A 24,252-nucleotide genomic window follows, 5' to 3' on the forward strand; every position below is an offset into this window, starting at 1 on the left:
CAACAACAGTACTATCAGTGAAGAACTGTCAGAAAGGACAAAATACCAAACTACATAAGAGCTGTATTTATTCTCTCAAGACTGTTAACAGAATTAAAAAATGCACCAAGTTTGTCTTTGGAACTCCTAGCCTCCTGTTTCTTCACCATTTCCATCCTGTTCCCTGCAGAGGTGGCGTGAACCATTATAGGCACCACCTGTAAGTTAAAAATGTGGCTGAAACAATCAGGTGCATCTCTCACCAATAGATCAGTCAGGGTGGGGAGAAAGAAGTGATTCCCGGGGAGGGATGGATCAACCTGGTAAGCACAGAACCGCAGGCCAGAAGCAATTCTGGGAGCAGAAACACGTGCCTGGTGTCTGCCACAGGAAGGGAAGAAACACATACCTTCTAGTCATTAGTCCACTATTTACTGTGCACCCACTACCTACTTTGCACTACACAGGATACAGCAGTGAGGGCTACAGACATAGTACCAGCCCTCAAGGAGGATGTACTTTGACAGGGAAGTCAGACATTAAACAAACAGTTAGAAAAGCACTGAAACTACCAAAGTAGTAAAGACTGTTTCGGTTACTAATAGCATAAGAAACCAATAAAGAATGCAGTGGCAGAAAACAATCATTTTATTATCCTCAGAGACTCTTTGATTCTAGCTTGTTTCTGCTCCGCAACATCTGAGAGCTCAACTAGGAAGACTCAAAGGCTAGGGGTGATTGATGGTACGGGGTTGGAATCACTTAGAGGCATCTTCACTCACATAGGTAATGGCTGTCAGCTGGGACATCTGCTGAACTGTGGGCTGGGAACATGTACACATTTCTTCTCCATGCTGTCTCTCCACGTGGGTTAGTTTGGGCTTCCCTGGAGTATGGCAGCTTAGTTCTAAGAGCCAGCATTCCCAGATGGAAAACTGGAAGTGCACAGCATTTTGATGACCTAGCCAGGGAAGTACCATAGAGTCATTCTGTCCTACCTTACTTGGTTAAGGCAATCATAAAGATCTGCATAGGTTTAAGGGGAAGAGACATACCTCCCACCACTCAATGGAAGAAGCTTTAAGGTTATATTGTAAGATGAGCATGTGTGATGGGAAATATTACTGTGGCCATCTTCAGAAAATTCAATCTGCCACAGGCTGTCATGATAGCATAGGAAGGGGGTATAACTTAGCCTAGGGGGGTCAGTCAGCAAAGGCCTCTGTGAGGAAGTCTTGTCTTTGGCTGAGGGGGTGAAGTGCTAAGAGGAGCCTTGGAAAGAGCTTTAGGTAGAGGAATCAACAGGTGTAAAGGTTGCAGTCCAAAGAGGCTGGTGTGTTTGAATGCTGCGTTTCGGAGTGATGAGAGCCTGGAGGGCAAGGGAAAAGTGCTGCAGGGGAGGATACAGATGGGAGATACCATGTGCCTTGGCTCATGCCCTCTGTGCTGGATCCCTTGAGAAGAGAAGCAGCCTCCAGTCAGCAGTGTCTTAGGAAAAAAAGAGACTGGAGAGGACAGAGCAGGCATTGGCTGCTCCCAAACTGGTGAAAAGTGGGGAAAAGCTGCATGCTTTAGTAACTATCCTACCCCAGCAGCCCCATCATGGAAAATAAAATTGAATCTGCCCAAGTCTCATCCAGATAAAGTAAGGGAAGTCTGTAGAAATAACTATGCCTGAGGTATCTGTGGATAAAAAGAGACCGCACAGGGCATGTCAACAACACAATGGAGGTGGGGAAATCCAGCAAGACTACAGTTAAAGACTTAAGTTGCCATCACATGAGCATCTGCTGCCCCGTACTCTTTCCCCTCATCCTCAATTCAGATCAATGACTGAATGTTTTATTTATTTTTTCTCATTTTATACTTTGGATTGAATGTGTTTCCAGCTGCTGGTCGTCTCAAGAGTCAGATCCAAGAGGTTTGTAAAGAATGGACACTGTGTATCACTGTGCAGGTATTAATACATTATATCAGATGAAATTATAAATATCTGTATGCACATGACAAGAGAAAAAGCTAGATATGTATGAAATAGATAACCAACAAGGACCTACTGTATAGCATAGGGAACTATCTGAAATAGAATCTAAAAAAGAATAGATATATATATGTAAAACTGAATCACTTTGCTGTACACCTGAAACTAACATAACATTGTAAATCAACTATACTTCAATTGAAGAAAAACAAAAATAATAGATTAAAAAAAAAGCTAGCAAATTAAGTACGGACTAGATCATGAAGGACCCTGTAAATCAGGTTAGAGTCTGTCTTGTGTGCTTCTCTAAACGCACAATTTCAATCCAACTGCAGACATATGACAGATTATGTGGGTACTAAACCACCAGCCACACTGATTTAAGCTTCTGAAATTTTGTTCCTCCTGCTTATGCATGAAATGCCTTTATTCACCCGGGCAAAAGCTACTTACCTTCCAAGATTCAGCCTAAGTGTTACCACTTCTGTGAACCCTTCCTCAGCCCCAAACACATGGCCACTCCCACCCTGGTGTCCCCATTATCTTGCACAGACTATTTTCACTGCATTTTTTAAATATAAATTTATTTATTTTTGGCTGCATTGGGTCTTCATTGCTGCGCGCGGGCTTGCGCACGGGCTTTCTCTAGTTGCGGTGATGGGGGCTACTCTTTTTTGCAGTGCGCGGGCCTCTCATTGCGGTGGCTTCTCTTGTTGCGGAGCATGGGCTCTAGGCGCCCAGGCTTCAGTAGCTGTGGCACGCGGCTCTGTAGTTGTGGCTTCACAGGCTCTAGAGCGCAGGCTCAGTACTTATGGCACACGGGCTTAGTTGCTCTGCGTCATGTGGGATCTTCCCAGACCAGGGCTTGAACCTGTGTTCCTTGCATTGGCAGGTGGATTCCCAACCACTGCACCACCAGGGAAGCCCCTCATTGCATTTATTTACTTAATTGTGCTCATTCACATATACATTACTCCCCATTCTAGTCTCTGGGCTCTTTGAAGACAGGGATTGTGTCTTATTTGTTCATCTTTTGATACTCAACATGGTGAGCATTCAATAAATGTTTGCATGAGTGAATTTCATCCTCAAACTGAAGCTGACAAGAATCTGACTTCCCTACTTTGGTGGGACACCATAGACAGTTTGGGTTTCTTTTACTTAAAGCTGAGGATATGCCAAATTGAGGGTATAACAACCACTACTATGATTTAAGGACTGCTTATTCTATGCTTGCTGCTGCTTTAAGTGCTTGACATGTATTAGTTTATTTAATCTTCCCAACAGTCCTACCATAAGTTCATCAAGGGTTGAAAGGCTACAGCTGGCCACCTGGAGAAGAGGGCCCAAATGGACAGATGAAACAAGGAAGAAGATCTGGAGAGGTCTCATGAGCCCAGAGTACCAAGGCAGAGGGGCTGAAGAGTAGAGTTCTTTAGGAAGATGGTCTGGGTTGTATACTGGAGTTCGGTTTTTACTGGCTGCTGCAGTATGAGACCATGAGACATAATACACAAAATGGGTACGATTCTTCATTACACAGGAACAAATGTACTGTTACTAAAATGAGAAGTTACGCTCTAAAACTTATCAAGAAAACAATTTTAAATGCTTTATGTTGTTTCCAGTTCCATAGAAGATGGAGTATGCACATTCCATCATCTTCCTCTTGCTAATTACAACCAAAATTCCTGTTCAAAATACATGATACAACTATCAAAAAACCTCTCAAAAGGTGGAGAAAAGAAGGCAGACTGGCTGGGGCCTCAAGGGACAACTCAGTGGTGAGTTCCTTGGGTGGTCTGTTTGTTTGTTTTGCCTCCTATATATTTTGGCTTGGGTGTTAGAGCAGTCTGCAACTAGAAAAATGCCAACAAGCCCCTCTCGAAACAAAACAAAACAAAAAAACCATAAAAACCAAGCTCTAAAAAAAGCCCATTCTGGGACTTCCCTGGTGGTCCAATGATTAAGACTCTGCACTCCCAATGCAGGGGGCCCAGGTTCGATCCCTGGTCAGGGAACTAGATCCCACATGCTGCAACTAAAGATCCTGCATGACACAAAGAAGATCTCGCACGTAGCAATGAAGATCCCGAGTGCCATCACTAAGACCCAGCGCAGCTAAATCAATCAATCAATCAATAAATAAATATTAAAAAAAAAGCCCACTCTCTCCAGCAAATGACCATGAGGAGGGTAGCTCTGCAGGATGCTTACAGCCACCCTACTCTAGGCAAACACCCCAAAAGAACCCATACCTTTCTTCCTCCCCACCTGGTGCTGTAGAGACTGTGGGGCAAAGCCCTGTTCACCATCCCCATCTTGTACCAGCAAAGCAGAGGTGGCATCTCTCCCCTCCCCACCAGGTACTGGAGACTGTGGGGAGGAGCCCTGTTGACTATCCACAACCTGCACTAATTAAATAACTGGAAAAAGTGGCACCTCATCCCCTCTCAAATAGAGAGTAGGGAGCTAGAAAAAGGGATTCTCTAAATATGTGTATGAAGTACTGGTCATGCCTTCCCAAGCAGTGCATGTGTGAAACCAACTAGTATCAACACAGAAAAAGCTCTGGGAATTGAACTACAATGTGGAATACTCTGCGGTTTCAAATCCGCCTCGAGGTAGCACGCAAGTGGGGCAGGCCAGAACCGCTCTGCAAAGGCTGTGAAAACGAAATTGATCTTCAAACCAGAGCCCACAAAATTGGACCAGAATGTGCATTCTGAATATAAACATATTGATATTGACTTCCTGCTAAAATAGAAGATTTACATAAAAACTAGAGCCTCATAACATAATATTCAAAATGTCCATGATAAAATAAAAAATTACTCCTCATACTAAGAACCAAGAAAAACAACTCAAATGAGAAAAGACAATCAACGAATGCCACCTGCAAGGTGAAAAAGATACTGGAATTATTGAACAAGGATTTTAGAGCAGCTGTCATAAAAATATTCCAAGAAATAATTATGAACGCTCTTGAAACATATTGAAAAATAGAAAGTCTCATCAAAGAAAAATATCTAACAACCCAGATGGAAATTTCAGAACGAAAAATTAAAATAAGTAAAAAATTTACTGGATGGACTCAATAGCAAAATGGAGATTTAAGAGGAAAGAATCAGTGAACCTAAAGATGTATCAGTAGAAATGATCCAATCTGAACAAAAGAGACAAAACAGAAAAAAAAAAGAATAAGTACCTATGGTACAATAACAAAAGATCTAACACTCATGTTACCGGAGTCCCAGAAGGAGAGGAAAAAGAGTGCAGTGCACAAAAAATTTTTGAAGAAATAATGGCTGAAAACTTCCCAAATTTGGCAAAAGACATAAACCTACCAATTCAAAATTCTGAGCAAACCCTAAAAGAATAAACTCAAATAAATCAACACCCAGATACATCATAATCAAATGTCTGAAAATTAAAAATAAAGGAAAAATCTTGAAAGCAGCTGGAGAGAAACAAAGTATTACCTACAGAGAAGGAAAAATTTGAAAAACTACAGATTCCCCATCAGAAACCATAGAGGAGAGAAGAAAGTGGCAAAACATTTTTAAAGTGCTGAAAGAAAAGAATGACAACCGATAATTCTGTATCCAGTGAAAATGTCTTTCAGGAATGAAGGTGAAATAAAGATATTAAGAGATGAAGGAAATGAAGTGATTTGCCACTATCAGATCTGCTCTGAAAGAAGTGATAAAGGAAAAGTTCTCCAAATGAAAAGAAAATAACAGCAGCTTGAAACATCAGAAATGAAGAAAAAGCAATTTTTAGGGTAAATATCTGTGTGGATATAATCTCTTGAATTTTTAAAGTTATGTTTGATGGATGAAAGCAAACTTATAACATTGTCTCGCATGGTTCTCAATGTATGTAGAGGTAAAATTTAAGACAATAATGTCGTAAAGGAAGAAAAAAGGGACCTAAAGGTGGTAAAGTTTCTACATTCACTTAAGCTGGTAAAAGGTTGATACTAGTAACCTATCATAAGTATGTGTAATATAATCTCAACAGCAACCACTGAAAACCTATACAAAGAGAGCTATATTTTAAAAATCTATAGCCATCTTAAAATGACATACTAAAAAATGTTCAAGTATCCCATAAGAAGGCAAGAAAAGGGAAAAGGAGGCACAAAAAAAGAGGGAATAAACAGAAAATAAGTAAAATGGCAGACTTAAATCCTAACCAATCAAAAAGTATATTAAATGTAAATCATCTAAACAGACCAATTAAGAAAAAAGAGATTATCAGAATATGTATTTTTTAAAATATGACTCAGAGTGATGTCACACAAAATGGCAGAGTAGGAACTAGGGCTTTGTCCCTTCACCAAAGCAGTCATTGAGCTACAAAGAAAGACTGAAATCAACTATTCTGGAACTTGGAGCATGACCAGAAACTTTTAACAACCAGAGGAGTCCTTATAACAATGAAGGGAAAGGTTGCTGATCTTCCACAAGTGAGCAGCATGTGCAAACTAGTCAATATCCCTCATTCCTCAGATGTGCTGCAGCTGTCAGGATAGCAGCCTGCATTCCTGAAGAAGCTGGCTGATGCCAGAGTAGACGGTGGAATCACTGTCCTCCAAAAGTTTGGGCTTACAGGGACCTCCCTGGTGGTCCAGTGGTTAAGACTCCGCGCTCCCACTGCAGGGGGCACCACCGGTTCCATCCCTGATCAGGGAACTAGCCGCCGGTTCCATCCCTGATCAGGGAACTAAGATCCCACATGCCATGCCGCGGGGCCAAAAAAAAAAGAAAAAGTTTGCAGTTACACAGTTTGATCAGCACAGATGCTTGCCTTGGATGTGACCCTACTGGCAGCTTTGCCTTTCCCGGGGGCATCTATCAGATTTAAAGAGACAGAATACCCCTCTCCTACCTCCCTATTTAGAGTCAAACATTTAAGGAAATCTATGTCAGGTCACTGACTAACTGCAGAGAAAATGGAACAGAAACTTCAGTGACCACAGAAAAACAAGGAATACACACTTTGCAAAAACAGTTTGTAAAAGTAACAGCTCCAACCCTCAACAAGCAAAAACTAGCAATCCCTAATGAGTAAGAATCATATTTTGAGAGTTACCACATTATAACACTTAGAATGTACAGTTCTCAACAAAAAATTTTAAAACAAAAAAACAGAAAAGCATGGACCATTCAAAGGAAAAAAACAATTTGACAGAAACCATCCCTAAGGAAGCCCAGACAATGGACTAACTAAACAAAAACTTTATTTTTTTAAATATAAGTTTATTTTATTTATTTATTTTTGGCTGCATTGGGTCTTCGCTGCTGTGCACGGGCTTTCTCTAGTTGCGGCGAGCAGGGGCTACTCTTTGTTGCGGTGTGCGGGCTTCTCACTGCGGTGGCTTCTCTTGTGGAGCACAGGGTCTAGGCGCGCGGGCTTCAGTAGTTGTGGCACGTGGGCTCAGTAGTAGTAGTTGTGGCTCTCAGGCTCCAGAACGCAGGCTCAGTAGTTGTGGCACACGGGCTCAGTTGCTCCGTGGCATGTGGGATCTTCCTGGACCAGGGCTCGAACCCATGTCCCCTGCATTGGCAGGTGGATTCTTAACCACTGTGCCACCAGGCAAGTCCCTAAACAAAAACTTTAAATCGACCATCTTAAACATGCTCAATGAGCTTAGGAAACCATGGACAAAGAAACTAAAGGAAATCAGGAACATAAAAGATGAACAAAATGAGAATATCTATTAAAAAAATTATAGAAAGGAAACAACCAAAAATTCTGGACTGAAAAGTACATTAACTGAAATGAAAAATTCACTGGAGGGGTTCACCAGCAGATTTGAGAAATAAAAGACCAGAAGACTTGAAGACAGGTCCTTTGAAATTATCCAGCCTGAGGAGCAGAAAGAAAACTAAATTAAGAAACCAAACAGAGCCTGGGGTACCTGTGGGAGAGCAGTAAGAATACAAATAACAGAACGATGGAGGCAGCTGTATAGGACCTGGCACCTCACAGAATGATGGGGCTACAAGGGTGGTTAAGAGTAAAATCTGACAGTTTCGTGCTTTAGTGACTGTGGTGAGTTTAGTGAACACACAAGAGGTGGGAGATAGGGACAGAAAGTGAACATTGTGACTTCAGATTTTAGGAGTCTGAGGTATGAAAAAAGGCACACAAAGCTGCCTTACAGACAGATAAAATGCAGTCCTAGAGCTTAGAAGTCCTGTTAGTTGAGAGCGCTTAAGGAACCATCTAAATCACCCTGGTAATTGAGGAGATGTTACAGGAGACCATCATCTGTTAAAAGAGGGCCAAGAACAGAACCCTGAACAGAGACATGTTGCCGAGCTGAGGAGCAGATATCAGGGAAGGAGCAGCAATCACAGAAGACTGAATGTCTTCCAGGAGCACCATCTTGGGACCCACAAGGCGGGAGCATGGAAACCAGTGACGAAGACCAAGAAAGAACGGCTGGGGCGATCACTAAGCAACAAATGCTGTGCACCGACTACGCGCTGAACTGCCTTGTAAATTTGACGTGTTTCACCATTCCCCCCCCCCCCCCCCCCACACACACACGGCTCTGCGTCCACCACCTTGTCGGAGTCAGAAGCCGCGGGTGACCAGCTCAGAGAGGAGCCTGGGAGACGCCCAGGGCCTAGGCGGCCTGAGGGCGTGTAAGGGGCTTACCCGACTGCGCACCTCCAGGTGATGGCCGGGCCACGGCTCCCGCAACAGGGCAGCCCAGGCGGCTGCGGCCCGCGAGGGCCCGACGTGTGCCAGTCTGGGCCGCGAGGACCTGTCCCCGGCCTCCGGGACCAAACCGCCCAGAGGCAGCCCGAAACCGCGTGGTCCCAGCATGCTCTGCGCGCATCATACGTCACTGTGGGCGACTCCCGCCTGAGGGGCGAGACGCAGCCGGTTGCCAGGCAACGGGGTAGGCCACTCTCCGCCCGCAGTGGGCGGGCAGAGTCTTAGGTGGAAGCCGGAAGAGCGCTTGGTGAGGCTCGCTGCATCACCACGTTGCAGACCGGGGGAATCCTATTCAGTGACTCTTTTCTACAGGAGGGGGCATCTACTCAGTCCCAGTAACCCACGCTCCCTACAGTGTGAGTTCCTCCAAGGCTGTGGCTCTTTGAGAGCCCTAATCCCCTCTCTGCTCTGCCCTTTGCAGGTGCAAGGTTTTTCTGGGACAACCCCCCACCCCACCCCACCCCCGCCAGGAAGAGGGCACCCGCACCCGCACACAGCTGGAGATTCCCCATGGTTGGCTGGCTGGATTTTGTTTTGTTCTTTGTAAGCTACTCAGATCGTTATAAAGACTGCCTGGAAAACGGTGCATTTAGAACCGGCACTTATTTAAACAATTGCTAAGAGGATTTCCTCCATTACAATAATTCTATTACAAGATCTAGCCCAAACTGAACAGCTAATACCTGTTCTACTAGTCTGAGGGTTAAAGAAAAGCCCTTTTGGTGGCTTTCAAACTCTGAAATTCCTTCAAACTCTGATTCTGTCACTCCTCTCGCGCCTTCATTTTATTGAGAATAGTTCACATTCCTCCAGTTCTACTTCAAATACACTTTCATCCTTAATCCAGCCTGTAGGGCGCTCTTGCTCTAACCAGCAGCATTCTGGGCTTCTCTTCTGTCCCCAAGTAGCTTGGATATTATGACCAATTATTTAAACTCTGACCTCAGTGATTTTTCACTTTGCCCTTTTTGCCAGTTTCCATCCCTCGCTAAACCAGGCTGTGTGCTTTCTCCAGTCTGGCTGCAGAGATTCCAAACATGGCTGGTGAAAAGCAAAGAACGGTGCTCTCACTCCTCCACAAATGTGTGCTTTCTCACAGCTTTGTGCTCCTTCCTACTGTAGACTGCAAGTTCTTTTATCCATTCTTGTGACCTTGCTGTCCTATTAACTACATTTCCCCCAAACTTCCTATGGTCTGCCACAAACTTTCCACTCAATCCCACTCTACTTTTGGTAAGTGATCTCACCTACATCTACTTTGCATCTGTATTTTTTATATATATATATAAATTTATTTATTTATTTACTTTTGGCTGCATTGGCTCTTCGTTGCTGCGCGCGGGCTTTCTCACTGAGGTGGCTTCTCTTGTTGCGGAGCACAAGCTCTAGGTGCACGGGTTTCAGTAGTTGTGGCACGCGGGCTTCAGTAGGTGTGGCTCACGGGCTCTACAGTGCAGGCTCAGTAGTCGTGGCACACGGGCTTAGTTGCTCCATGGCATGTGGGATCTTCCCGGACCAGGGCTCAAACCTGTGTCCCCTGCATTGGCAGGCGGATTCTTAACCACTGCACCACCAGGGAAGTCCCTTAGTCATCTATTTAACCAAAGTGACAATAAAAGATTTTAAAGGCAAATACAGAAGGTCACATGGGTGTGAACAAAACTTAGCTCTCTTGATACTGAGAAGACTCAATCAAAGACCTGATAAAGACAACATGAAGCACAGAAAATAATTACAAAACACAAAATCTGGTTTCCCAGGCAGATTACTTAAAAGATAAATCTTTTTTCTTTTCTTTTCTTTTTTTCTTTTTACAATTTCTTATTAAGAACAGACCAATAATCTAAGAAATCTTTGTCATTTTAACAGAGAGAGAAAACCAAATTTTAGGTGTGTATCAGTGTACAATTAACACTAAAGCTAATTAAAAAAAAACCTTATAAATAAATCTGTCCAATCTTAGCCAGCTTTGACGACACAAAATAAGATTCCTTTTCCACAAATCTTCAACAATTAAAAAAAAAAATCCATTTAGGTTTTGTCCTACTCTTTTCCTCCACCTCATTCTAGAACAACCAGTCATTCTATTTTAGGACAGAATTTCTCTTTTTCCCTTAACAAAAATATGTCCTTCATACTTTGCATGTTTGGCATATATAGCTGTTTCACTTCATCCTTATGGTTTCTAGTAGTTTCATTTACATATGTTGATTATAATTTTTACCCATTAATAATCTTTATTTTTCTGTGAACACTAGGAAGTAAGCAATTGTGAACTGTCTGCCACATACTATCATTCTGTAGAAGATTAATACATTTTACAAATATACTGTCTCATAATTTTTTATGGGTATATGTTTCCTTATAGTATAATTTTCAATTTTTAAAAATTGAAGTATAGTTGATTTACAATGTTGTCTTAGTTTCTGGTGTACAGCAAAGTGATTCAGTTATACGTATATATACATATTCTTTTTCCTATTCATTTCCATTATGGTTTATTACAGGATACTGAAGATAGTTCCTTGTGCTATACAGTAGGATCTTGTTGTCACAGTACAATTTTCCATGTGGCAAAATTCATGTTCACTAATAAACCCGAATATCTTTTGTCTCTGTAGAATTTAAGAAGCCCCAAATATATAAACTTATGGTCAGCAATTAATGTTTCAGTATTTTACCTTATTTGGAAATGATCTAGATATTCCTTGAATATCACTTAACTTAGAACAGCTTTAAGGTTTCAAGTTGTCAAAAGGTTTTTGAACCTATTTTTAAGTAGACATATTAGAAAACAAAATTATTGTTGAAAAGTTTATAAACTTTTTTCATTCGTGTCTATTTAATTCTCTTGTTCTTAACACTTTTGAATTAGCAATGCTTGACTTGCTTGTGAAAATGTCATGAGACAATAAACAAAGCTAGCCATCATCTCAAGTTATTTTTCTTGTTGACAAATCAGGCACGTATCAAAAATATCACAGAAGCAAAGAGCCTTCAAAGTTAAACATAATTTTTTTTAAATTGCCATGCTTGACACATCAAGCAATTCATTTCTATTGTGAATATTGTTCTTAGGTTGGATTTATAGTTTTATAATCTTAAGTATCTAGTAGAGATAACTTAATCTTGTTTGACTTAGTATAAACCTAGGTAGGAAAAAATTGTATGTCTGCATTATATTTAATGCTGACAACTCCAAAGACATGCCCATTTTTATTTTGCCAACAATTTTAAGACTAGCTTTATTTACCAAATATTTATCCCAGATCATGTGAACTTAAAAAAAAAATTGGGTTAGTTTCTATACTTCTCACTCATTTATCTCTAAGCCAATTCAAATAGAACTTCTTTAATGGATTTTATAACTAATTTGGTAATACCATCCAAAGGTAGAAAAATATCACCTATACATAACATACATGCATAGACATACACATACAGACAAATGCAGTGATCCTAGAGCTTTCATTTTATAATTTTAAGCATGAGTCAGTAAAAGTTAGTAATACAAACTCACTGGTTTATACCTACTTTATATATATATTTTAAAATATTTATTTGGCTGAGTTGGATCTTAGTTGCGGCACGCAGGATCTTTGTTGTGACGCACAGGCTTCTCTCTAGTCGTGGTGTGCAGGCTCTAGAGTGCACGGGCTTAGTTACCCCGCAGCATGTGGGATCTTAGTTCCAGGGATCGAACCCACGTTCCCTGCATTGGAAGGTGGATTCTTAACCACTGGACCACCAGGGAAGTCCCTATACCTACTTTATATTTTTAACCAAATTGTGTTTCTGGCAAATGGGACAAGTTGAGGTTACCTGCTCAATATGAGGGCTAATTCTTTTTATCAATATTTGTGGAGCAAGTTTCTAGGATTTTCACTTGACCTGATAGGTAATCTTATGGAGGCTGAGAACTACGCCTTAGGTGAGTGACTGAGGAGACATCTAGGGGCTGTCTGGATGTCTCCAAAGCTCATCTGAGTGGATAAAATATTCAGCCTTTTTGCAATTAGCCTTTTTCCTTTCCAGCCTCAGGTAGTTGCTTCTGGGGGACCCTCAGTCCCTTGAGAGCAGGGGCCTAAAGTTCAAGTGGCTGAGGGGCTGGTGTATAACAAGGTCTGGCAGAGGTGGACAGAAGGATGGAGGAGCCAGGGGCTTGAAGGGAGTCACAGCAGAGGACTCAAGGGAAGTGATGGAAGATCAAAGAAGGCACAGGGGAAAAAGAAGCAGAAGCAATGGCAAGGGAGAGGTTGAAGAGGGGCCAGTTCGGGGAGATCTTATGTTTCCCAAAGAATCCAGTGACGATCCAATTATCCTCAGCAGCATCATGTCAACAAGAAGGAGGAAGACAAGGCTTCCCTGGTGGCGCCATGGTTAAGAATCCGCCAGCCAATGCAGGGGACACGGGTTCGAGCCCTGGTCCGGGAAGATCCCACATGCCGCGGAGCAACTAAGCCCGTGTGCCACAACTACTGAGCCTGCGCTCTAGAGCCTGCGAGCCACAACTACTGAAGCCTGTGCGGGTAGAGCCGGTGCTCCACAACAAGAGGAGCCACCGCAATGAGAAGCCCACGCACCCCAACGAAGAGCAGCTCCCACTCGCCGCAACTAGAAGAAAGCCCGCGCGCAGCAACGAAGACCCAATGCAGCCACAAATAAATAAATAAAATTAAATTAAAAAAACATTAAAAAAAAAAAAAAGGAGGAAGACGGGTCTGGTGCACCATACAGTTGGCAGGGGCTCGAGAAGGGGGTTTCAGTTGACAGCAGTTCCCAGGGAGCAGCAGGGCCACACAAACAAGAGACGCCTTAAAAAACAGCTCCTATCAGGGTCTGAATATCAGCTTCCAATTAAGCCAACTTCTGACAACAGAGCTCGTTAAAAAAAAATTTTTTTTTTTGGCGTGGCTTGCAGGAATCTTAGTTCCCCAACCAGGGACTGACCCCAGGCCATGGCAATGAAACCGAGTCCTAACCACGAAGCCGCCAGGGAACTCCCCTCGAAAAAAATTCTTTCAAATATCTTATCATCAGCTGAGATAAACAACAAATATTCCTGGCAGTGTTGACTACCCCCTCCTTTTTTTCTTTTTTAAAACCAAAGTCATACCTATGCCAACTGACTCAAAACCAAAACCAGTAAAAGCTGTTTATGATCTAACAGAGGACACAAGAGGCCTCCGCACAGAGGGTGCAAGTATGCAGTCCTCCTATGATCTGGAGCCACTCCCAAAGAAAGCCAAAAGAAAGAAAGAAAGATCATTGTTTCCCCCAGAGAGCTGGGAACAATTGGCAGGATGTTAGCTGCAAATGAGGTGCAGCCCACATTTCTGTGCAGCCATATTCTTGGGGACCCTACCCGCTGGTTGGCCTCCTGCACAGGCAAGAACTGACAATTTTCATGCTTTGGCAGGAGGAAAGCCAAGACAAGCCCCCAGGACACAAAACAAGACAAACAGGAAAGCAGGAGCTGACAAACAGGAGAGCAAGATCAACAACCAATGGGTCCCCCAAACCAAATTTAATCAGAGTCACAATCCAAATAATTTTTTAAAAATATTTATTTATTTATTTATTTGGGCTGTGCCTGGTCTTAGTTGTGGCACATGGGATCTTCGTTGCGGCCTGTGGGATCTTTAGTTGTGGCATGCAGACTTCTTAGTTGGGGTTATGCATGTGGGATCTAGTTCCCTGACCAGGAATCGAACCCGGGCCCCCTGCATTGGGAGTGTAGAGTCTTAACCACTGGACCACAAGGGAAGTCCCACAATCCAAAGAATTAATTTTGACAAATGTTTTTCTCGTGCTAATCTGAATTTGAAAAGGAAGGGACAAGGAGATATTTTTTACCTTCCTCTCTCAACTGGGCCCTACAGATGGAGATCTGGGAGAGCTGACTTTGGTAGTACATTCTTACCTTTCACTGGTTTTGGTTAGTTTTCCCAGGATCCTATCTACAGGCCCCAGATCCAATGAGGTGTCCCAGCCATCCCTCTGTGGTTGCCAGAAACTACAACAGAGGGAAAAGGTCATTTCCCTTTACCCTTCTACGTTCGCAGCTGGGGCCCTTGTAACAAAAGACTAACAAGAGAAAAGCACACAAATGTCTTTGATGTAAGTTCTATGTGATGTGGGAGCCTTCATGAGGGAATGAAGACCTGAAGAGGCAGTCACACCTGAGTGTTTTTATGCTCGATTGGATAAAGAGCGGAGAATTAAGGGAAAATGGGAGAGGACGAAAGGACATGAGCTGAGCGTAGGAAACTGGGGAAACAGCGAGGTCTGCTCAGATTCCTCTCGGCATCCCTCACGTGGAGATAAGGAGGTTCCTTTCCTCTGGGTACAAGGAGGGCACCTCTCACATGATCTGCTTCAGAGGAAGTTCATAAAGTCCCTCCTCCATATGCCATTCTCAATTTCCTTCAGTTTCAAATATACCATAGGCCAAAGTGCTATGTTTGGGGGTAGCATGTCCTGAACCCCATCAAAAGAAAACAGTCCAGGTAAAAACGAAATTCCCTTTGTACCCCACCCCAGTGGCATCCTTACATGCTCTCAGAGAACTCTGTCCCGTTCCTTTACTGCACTTCCTCCAGTTGTCGTTACACACTTGTTACTGTGATTATTTGATTATCCTATTTGTCTCCTCCCATAGCCTGTAAGCTCCAGAAGGGCGGGACTGCGTCTATTTTTGCTCTCCACTGTGTTCCCAGTGCCTGGTAGGGTAGACACTTAACAACGATTAATGAATATGTTAATGTAAGGACAGGGAACAGAAAGGCTTCACTGGAAATTTCAGAGCCTGCACAATGAACGGATGCATAAAATATGTGTATAACTAAGAATGTGGTGTAAAAAGAGTTCATTCACTCCAAAATGTTTAAACGTACGTTGGGTAATGTGTTAGAGGCTGAGTACAGCCATGGTGAGCACGATTAAACCTCACTGGCTTTAAATCACAACAGTATGGTATGTAGGATATTTTGGCTATATGCCCTTGGCTTCAATTTCATCTAGGCTACCCTCCCACTTGCCCATTTCAACCCTTTGTTCATTTTCACTTTGCCAGGGCCACCCCTGGGTCCCAAACAAATGTGGCTCCTGTCTGTATAAACCCTAACTCCCCCTCCTTCCTTCCTTATCGCTTGTTAGCCATAAAACATTCTGGTGGCCTGATCTCACGATTCCCCGCAAGAAATACTCCACTGGCCAGAGTGACCAGCCACCCAGGCTGCCCTCTTAGAACTGGGGCCTGGCCACAGGGCCCCGGGAAGACCCCTAAGGGGGTAAGTACCAGAGCCTCTGGGGCATCTGGTCAACGTCATGTGCAGGTTTCGGGAGAAGGCACTTCAAAGCCTGGGGCCCCTGTTTTCTCCAGGTAGTCCTCTGCTTGGCTTTCTGGACCTCTCAGTTTCACACTCAAGCTGCAGGAGTGACATGCAAGAGGGCTGTGAGCAAGAACCGTCCATTCTATCAGCGGGGCTTCAAATGGAGCGGGCTCACCTTTGTATCCTGCTAGAGAGAGCAGAAAAACACAGCTGTAGGCGAGTGTTTCCCATTTTCTGTATTCATCCAGATCATCTTCCCCACTGGGCACTTTCAACACTGTTTTCCTTCAGTTTTCCTGGTTATTTGACCTCCTTAGTTATAGACTCTACCGATGGCTTGCTTCATTCTCTCTGTCCTTTATGAGTCATTTGGGCAATTCTCCTGATTGCCAACCCCAGGCCTTCCCCATCTCCCTTCCTCCCTTGCAGGCCCCCTGGGCTTAACACACTGGCAGCATGAGGTTACAGACGATCCTGCCAGGGAAAGTCACCATGCAGCCAGCCCCATTCTGCCAGCTCCCTCTGCAAATCCTCTGGTAGCTGTGACTGGCTTGCTCTGAATCCCCTTATGATTGGCAGCTTCTGGCCCTGAGCAGAATTCGCCCCATGCATCTTTAAGATGGCAGATTATTTTTACATCTTCAGGGTGGAGAAGGGAATATACATAGCTCAAGACCCCATATTTCATGCAGTGACCTGGCCTCCTAGATAAATTACAGTACTATATTGAACACTTAGACACTGTCTGTTTGATCACTCCCAAGGACAAGAGAGTGTACAGAGGATGGAAAAGTGCTAAGGGGTGCAAACTAATGTTTCTTTTTTCTAGAGTAGCAAGGGAAATGCAATAGTTCTACGCTTCAGAAAATGTCCTGTTTTTAAGACATATTCTGCAGAGGTGCAGAGCTAAGTGGATTCAGTGAACCTTGGGATATCAATGTAGGCTTTTCACTGAAACCCCAGACCTCAAAACCACTTTGATTGGTCAGTTATCACCACTACTCTCCATTGCCAGGTTGAAATATTTATTGAAAAATTGAAAACACAGATGCAACGTATTATACAAAGAAAAGTCTTAATACCATAATAAAAGTACTGTTGGAAGGAAACAAAGCCAGTGGCTACCTGCCCTGGGAAGGTAGGCACTCAGTGAAAAATGAAATTCATTTATAGGAACTATTCTAATGGAAAATTGGGGAAAAGGTTAAAAACAGAAGAAAAAACCCAATCCCATCCCTGAAAACCTAAATGTGAGAGTTTGTTGTAAGTTTGAGACAATTGCATTATCACCAAGATTTATCTGAACCCCCTCAGTTTGTCCCTGTGAGTAGTAATCAGCCTAATTTAGGGCCTTCAAACCTGAGGTAGTTGAGGGTCACCTGAAAGACATGTCTGGAAATCACCTACTCTCAGAATCGGACCCAACGATGTTTGACCAATTGTTTCATGTTGCTTTGGCTCCTGGGGTGAGAGGCCAAGTTGCCACTGTGGGTTGCTAATCCTGTATTTGGTCTGGACCTGGGAGATGTGAGCAGTAGACAGCTGGCCCGGTTTGCTGTGTTGATGGCTGGCAGGCCCGAGGTGGTGGTTTTCTATGCAACAGGCAGCGCGGTCTCTGGAGGACCGAGGATGGTGGAGAGAGGGCAAAGCCAGTCTGGTTGGAAGGCCAATGCCAGGACTGAAGGCTTTCACTGGCAGAAAGGATTTCCAGAGACGCAGAAAGGTGGTAGAAGGTAGCAAGAATATCACCACTTGGTAAAGACCAAGGTAAGTGGAGCCAGGAGATCCAGACTAAGGAGCTGCCCAAGAAGCAGGCAGCAGCACCCAGGTGCGAGCCCAGAACCGGCTTCTCAGTGAGAGGCCGAAGCAAACCAACCGGCCTGGAGACACGCGCTTGTGATCCCCGTGGTACCCGGTGTAAACCCTGCTGTCTGCCTTGGCAGCTCAGACACTTCCAAGAAAGGATGCTCTGGACAATGGTTCTTCCAGCCACTGGGTCAGGGACTCAAATTCAGGTAGGATCCTAGGGATCCTGCTGTGGGCAGCAGAATCAGCAAACAATCTAAATTCGAGTCTCATTGAAACTCCGTGCTCAGATATAAATAACCCCACAAAGGTAGGTCTGTCCTTCAATTTTTGTTCCTTATTATGTACACTCATATCCTTCCTTACTCTAGAGATACGAGACACTGTGCTACACAATTAAAATACTGGATACGGCTGTATTTCGGCCTCTCATCAACCCTAAGCCATCACTTCATTGTTGCCCTGCCTTGCTCTGACCCATTTACACTGACCCATGAGACTCAAGTCACGAATGATGTTCAGTGACTAATTTAAAAGGCTGTGAGGTTCATTTTTAGCCTGAGGATGTGATTCCTGTTTTAACCAAGGCATTTCACACCCAGGATAGCACACTCATTTTTAGAGTAGCCAAGGTACGACATTTTGATTTGCGCTAGAGAACGGACTAGCTTCTAAGTCAAGCGATTATGAAAGTAATTATACTAATTCTGACATATATTTCCTCATGTGAGACTGAATTAGCCTGTGTTCCTGTTTAAGTGCTTTCTTAACTGTTTTATTACTCCGGAGAAGCCCATGAAGGTTTTAAAAATGACTGTGGCTTCTTTTTAGAGGGAGTGTTACTCAGGGAATCCTAATCTGGTCCCATATACTAGATTTTTCCCCCATTGGTAATTTGGAGCACAATAGTCTGAATGGCTGAGATTCTGGAAGTGAGGACCAGCCACCTTTGGAAATGTTGACCCACGCTGAGAACACACCAATTGGCTTAACTGGCACAGCTGGGCCAGGGGTGCTACACATCATTCCTTCTGAGGCTTGGGTGGAAAAATAGTTGAGCACAAAGAAGCAGTAAACGTAAGACCAGTCAATTTCTACTGCTGCTATCTCGTTAGCCCAGTATGGAGATCACACATCTGAGTCTCATAATCTGAGCTAATGGGACGCAGCTTTTTGAGTGCCCTAGTTAGAAATTGCAGAGAAAGGGAGTTGGCGGTGGGGGCTTAGGAAGGAGAGAGAGTTGATTCACAGTGATCAAATGAGAGTCTCACAACCTGTCACGTAGCGACACTCAGCAATGGTCCCTGGGGACAGGTCCTGGGAAGTGCTTGTTGGCTACTACCTATGAATCGCTACAGATAAAGGAAGACATTGTTTGTCCAAGATGGGAAGGTCACTTAAATGCTGGGGTCCATCTGGAGGTGAAGAAGTGCTGGCGGGCCGCCCATCTCCAGGACATCATTCATGCTCCTTCTGTCCTCATCCTGTCTGCAAGGCAGCCAGGGCCCGGGATGTGTGGTTGGAAGGGGTCAGAGCCAGTAGTCCCCCTCTCTTGTTTTCCGTGACCCAGATGCTCTGAGGAACTTTCTTGCTTCAAGATCCAAACCGGCAACGACAGATCGGGATGGCCTCTAGGTCTTGTTTCCGATTCTTGAAGGCGGATGTACTCAGGCAGCAACGCAAGCCTAGCCATAGTCACACCCGAAATCCTGCTTGCTGCCAGCACTGCTGCTGATGGGGATTAGTCATAATATTCAAGGTACCAAACCAAGCCCAGGGTCTTTCCTGCTGGGAGCAAGTTGGCCTGATCTTCTGGGTCTGTCGATTAGGTAGAACATGGAACTATCTTCTTGAGATTCAAGAGGATGCCAAGGCAGACATTTGGAGAAAGGGATTGGAAACCCCTCACGTGTTCCCTCTTAGGGCCCTGCCTGGGTATGAAGGGAGGTGTCAACTTGAGGGGCCATGGAAGATTCCTTCCGGGGGGAGGAAGTGTGGCTACTCTCACCGGCTGGGTTCAAGCATGGGATAAGGCTTTTCAGCCCGGTCACAAGGAGTTTCCAAGAAAGGTGGTCTCCTGAAGACCTGGGCTGTGTGCACCCTTCCTCTCCCTCTCTCTGTCACCGCTCACTTGTGAAGGCGGGCAGAGGCTTTCGGCTGGGCTCCAGCTTTAGAAGGCAAGGCACTCGCTCTCCTTCCACCCGACCCCGGGGAGTGGCCTCGGCCGACCCATACTCGCTCAGCAGGACACTTGGCTCGGGGGGCCGGCGGGGAGCACCGTGGCGAAGCCTAGGCAGCACCATTGCTGTGAGCTGCTGTGGTTAGGGGCCCCCAATAGCTCAGGGCTTCAGGGGCGATCCCCTGGGAGTGTTGGCTATGTGAGTGAAACTTGGGAAAAAAAGACCCAACCACCATGAGAAGCAGTGGGAATCCATGGAACTGCCAAAAGAGGGGGGCACTGCCTTGGCGTTCTCAGCCAGGACACTCCTGCTCTTCTTCCGACTCCGTGCAGCCTCAGGGTCGGGTCACGGTTTGGAATCCACCAGTCCCCCAGTGTTCACAAGTTTGTGCAAATGATGAAACGGAAAAGGCTGAGAAGAAAACAGAAAAGAAAACGCGTAAGATCTTCGCTCTCCAGCTCAACAGCGGTAGCAACAAGCCTCCCACCCCACCCCCCAACAAGGACACCAACTGTTGGGGGTAAAACAGGCAGGACCTGGAAGGAGGTCCCCTCTGTCAGGGTGGCCCTGGGCTCCCCTCTTCTTGGCGGTCGGTGGCGGGTAGTGAAAGAACACAGAACATGGGCTGTGGAGGGAGTCTCTGGAAGGCCGGGCAGGTCCTCAGCACTGGATGACGGGCGTGGCGTGGACCCCCAGGGTCTGGCACGTGACTGGGGGAGTCTCACACACACACACAGATGGGCAGCAAGGATTTACACTCTGACCTGTGGGACGTCGGTGTGACTCTATTCTTTTTCGGTGATCGCTTCTTGCAGCGTAGGTGGTGATGCTTCTGTTCCTAAAAGACAACAGTCACTTATGTTTCATAGTGTTTGGTGCACGCACGCACTCATCTAGCCAACAGAAACGGCCGCCAGGTTGGGCTCTAAAATACATAATCCTAACCACCTATTCCTGCGTCAGGTGTCCAGGAATGTCTGGGCGGCATCTGTTCTGGGTTCCCAGAGTCAGTGAGCCCAGTGAGAATCACGATCTTGCTTGTGATCAAGTTGGCCCCTTTGGATGTTCAGAAAAGCAGCCCGCACAGACTCCGGGCGACCAACAGTCCCTGGGCTGGTGGGGTGAACCTTACTCCACTCAACACTGTTTCTAGCCCCTGACCCTTTCTATCTCTCGCCATTGCTACCCATCGCTGGCTCTAGGCAGCCAGAAGCTTGGATTTCACTTGCCCTGTCTGCTGGACCTTCACTGACCACTATTCATTCATTCACTACTCAACTTGATGCTGGCCTGAAACTAAACTCCTGGGGAGAAAAACCAGGCTAACTGGGTCTGGAAGGCAATGGGGTGAATGAGTGACCATTCAGTCTACTGGTCAACATTCAGGTCTTGAAAGATGACCACAAAAGCTTTCTAGTCACCACAATGTACCCCAGTTTGGGGCTTGCGGGTTATTCATCACTGGAGAAAAAAGATGCCCTGTGAATAGAAGGGAGGAGGGAGAAGTTCCTGGTTCCGCTGTATGGGAGGGGGAGGCCCTCATCACACAGCAGCCCCCCACCTCCCTCCCTGGGGGCTGTGCCAGTCCTCGGCCAGGCTCACCTTCCTCCCAGCCCTCGGCGACACCAGCGAGCTCGTAATGCTTTTTCCGAAGCTCTCCCAGTTTTTGACGCTCCTTTTGCAGTTCGTTTTCTAGCTCCAGCACCCTAACCTGTGGGGAAAGTGGCCTTTGCTTTGAGCAGGGACCTGAGAACGGTCTCACGTCAACCTAATCCCTTTCCTCGGTGGTCCAGGACTCATTGTCTATGTTATCCATCGCTTACCCAGTCCCCAATTTCACCCTTGTCTCTGTTCTAATTTTTCCATCCTCTCGTTCATCCATCTATCGCAATGGCTTTTATGCTTTCTCACTGGGACCCTCTACTGGAAATGAATGATACTTTACGGTCCAAATGCCTAATTGGGAGTAGGGCTTATCTTACGTTCCTCTCTCTGATAAATCACTAACTAAAAACATGCTACTCAGCTATTAAAAAAAACCCCCAAAATCTTGCCATTTGCAACAACATGGATAGATCTAGAAGGTATTCTGAAAAGTGATGTAAGTCATAGAAAGACAAACACCATATGATCTCACCTAAATGTGGAATCTAAAAAACAAAACAAACAAAATAACATGAAAAGAGACTCACAGATACAGAGAATAAACAGGTAGTTGACAGAGTGGAGGGAAGGTTGGGGGGTGTGAAATATGTGAAGGGGATTAAGAGGTACAAACCTCCAGTTATAAAATAAATGAGTCACAGGATATAATATACAGCATAAGGAATATGGTCAGTATTATTGTAATAACTTTGTATGGAGACAGATGATTACTAGACTTATTGTGATGATCATTTCGTGATGTATGCAAATGTCAAATCACTATGTAGTATACCTGAAACTAATCTAACAGTGTACGTCAACTCTATTTCAATAAATAAAAAGAGGAGAAATGGAAAGAAAAGGACAACTCTCATGTTTAGTCTGTCTATATGATACATTCTAATCCAGTTGTAACCCATCTCCTTCAACCCCAGTTCTCTGGAAGTCTAGGCAGGAACCAAATACAATGGTTCTGGCATTTTTGAGGGGTTGGTATAACTTAGGGTTATTATTGTGCAGGAAAAGGTACAATCTCGCTAAAGGAAGGGTTGGCTCTTGGCTATTCCTCCTCCTCATTAATTATTTTATTTATTATTGCAAGAAATAGTTTTGAGCACCCATAATGGACCCCAGGCTCTGTTACAGGTGCTGGAGACACGTGGTGCACGGACAGACAAGGTCCCTGCTTACCTCACGGGGGGAAGAGACAAACTAATGAACGAGAAAAGACCCGATCATAAAGCAAATGACACAGGGCGACTTAGTGATAAAGACTAAGGGTGAGCAGCAAAGGCTACTCTCAGGAAGTAACTTTCGACCGGGAGAGAGTCATGAGGTGAGGTTGGAGAAATAGGCAAGGATCATTACGCCTGCGGCCCACGGGCCAGGGGAAGGAGTCTGGGTGTTACTCCAAGTCCAAAGGAAGCCAGTGGAAGATGCGGAACTGACATGTCGTCATTTACATTTTTACAATATGTCGAGGCTGAATGCATTGAAGATGGGCAGAGTGGAAGCAACTAGACTCAGTAAGGTGGCTCGTATTTTGTGCTTTTTAAACTTTTTATTATGGAAAATGTAAAACATATACAGAAGGATGGAGACTGGTACAGTGAACCCCACCATGTGCCTTTCATGTTGTTCCATCAACTACCAACTCGTGGCCAGACTTGTCTCAGCAATACTCTTTCCTGTTCTCCCTGCCCCGCCACGGGATAATTCTAAAACACATACTTGCATACAATATAGGTAAGCTGCTTCTGCAGTAGCTCAGCAGAGACAAGTGGCTTAGACTAGGTTAGGGAGATGGAAGAGTGGAAAGGTTAAGGCTATGTTTTAGAGACTGAGAGTTGACAGGACTTGCTGGTAGGCTGCATGTGGAGGGGGAGGGAGAGGAACCAAGGACGACTCCCAGGTTTGGGGCTCAGCACTCAGGTGGGTGGTGGTGGTGCCATTTACTGCGATGGAGAAAACCAGGGGAGGGACAGATGTGGGTGAGAGGGAAACCAAGAGACCTGTTTTGGACACATTAAGTCTGGATGCCTGTACTTCTTGGGCATGAAGTGGAGACATCACGTAGGCAATTGAGCAAGTACAGAGCTCAAAGAGAAGAACGTGGGGACCTAAGTTGGGGAGAAGAATGGGGTATTTATCGGCATATAGATGGTATTTAAAGTCAAGAGGGACGGGATGAGAACAGTAAACAGGAGGGTGTAAGTGGAGGAGACTCAGGCCTCAGCCCAGTTCTTTCAGTGTCTACAGACATCTGGCACATGACTTTTCCTAAAAGTCCTGAGTGACCCACCTATAGACTTCACCAGTCTCAATCTGGACTTTACCCCAGGCCTGTGACCAGAAATTCTAGAACAAGGATGTCAGATATTTTCCAGGATCCTATTTTGCACGGCATAACTTTACTAAAACTGAGAAATGGCATTGCCTTTGATGGGTTAACAGTGGATTGACTTTTCAAAAAAAAAAAAACTGAAGGTCATATACAAATAATTCATATTGAAAGTTTTCAAAAAATTGTCAATGTAAGACTATTAAATACCAGTTTATGGTCTGCTTAGGAGAGAGCTGATAACATTTTGAG

The 24,252-nt window shown here is 44.7% G+C and overlaps 1 protein-coding gene across 1 annotated transcript in view; it reads right to left on the reverse strand.

Annotated features, from left to right (window-relative positions):
• Positions 1-90: 90 nt before the first annotated feature.
• The window catches only part of HIP1 (huntingtin interacting protein 1), a 169,913-nt gene continuing 145,751 nt past the window's right edge, over positions 91-24,252 (reverse strand). Inside the window, exons 30-33 of the mRNA XM_082432304.1 lie at positions 21,618-21,726; positions 20,780-20,853; positions 8,633-20,426; positions 91-7,834 (exon numbers count right to left, since the gene is read on the reverse strand). Coding sequence (XP_082288430.1) covers positions 20,801-20,853; positions 21,618-21,726 — 162 coding nt within the window. The 3' untranslated portion in view covers positions 91-7,834; positions 8,633-20,426; positions 20,780-20,800. The remainder of the gene's footprint in view (positions 7,835-8,632; positions 20,427-20,779; positions 20,854-21,617; positions 21,727-24,252) is intronic.

This window comes from Balaenoptera physalus (assembly GCF_965194825.1).
Source record: "Balaenoptera physalus genome assembly, chromosome: 16".
Classification (NCBI taxonomy): domain Eukaryota; kingdom Metazoa; phylum Chordata; class Mammalia; order Artiodactyla; family Balaenopteridae; genus Balaenoptera; species Balaenoptera physalus.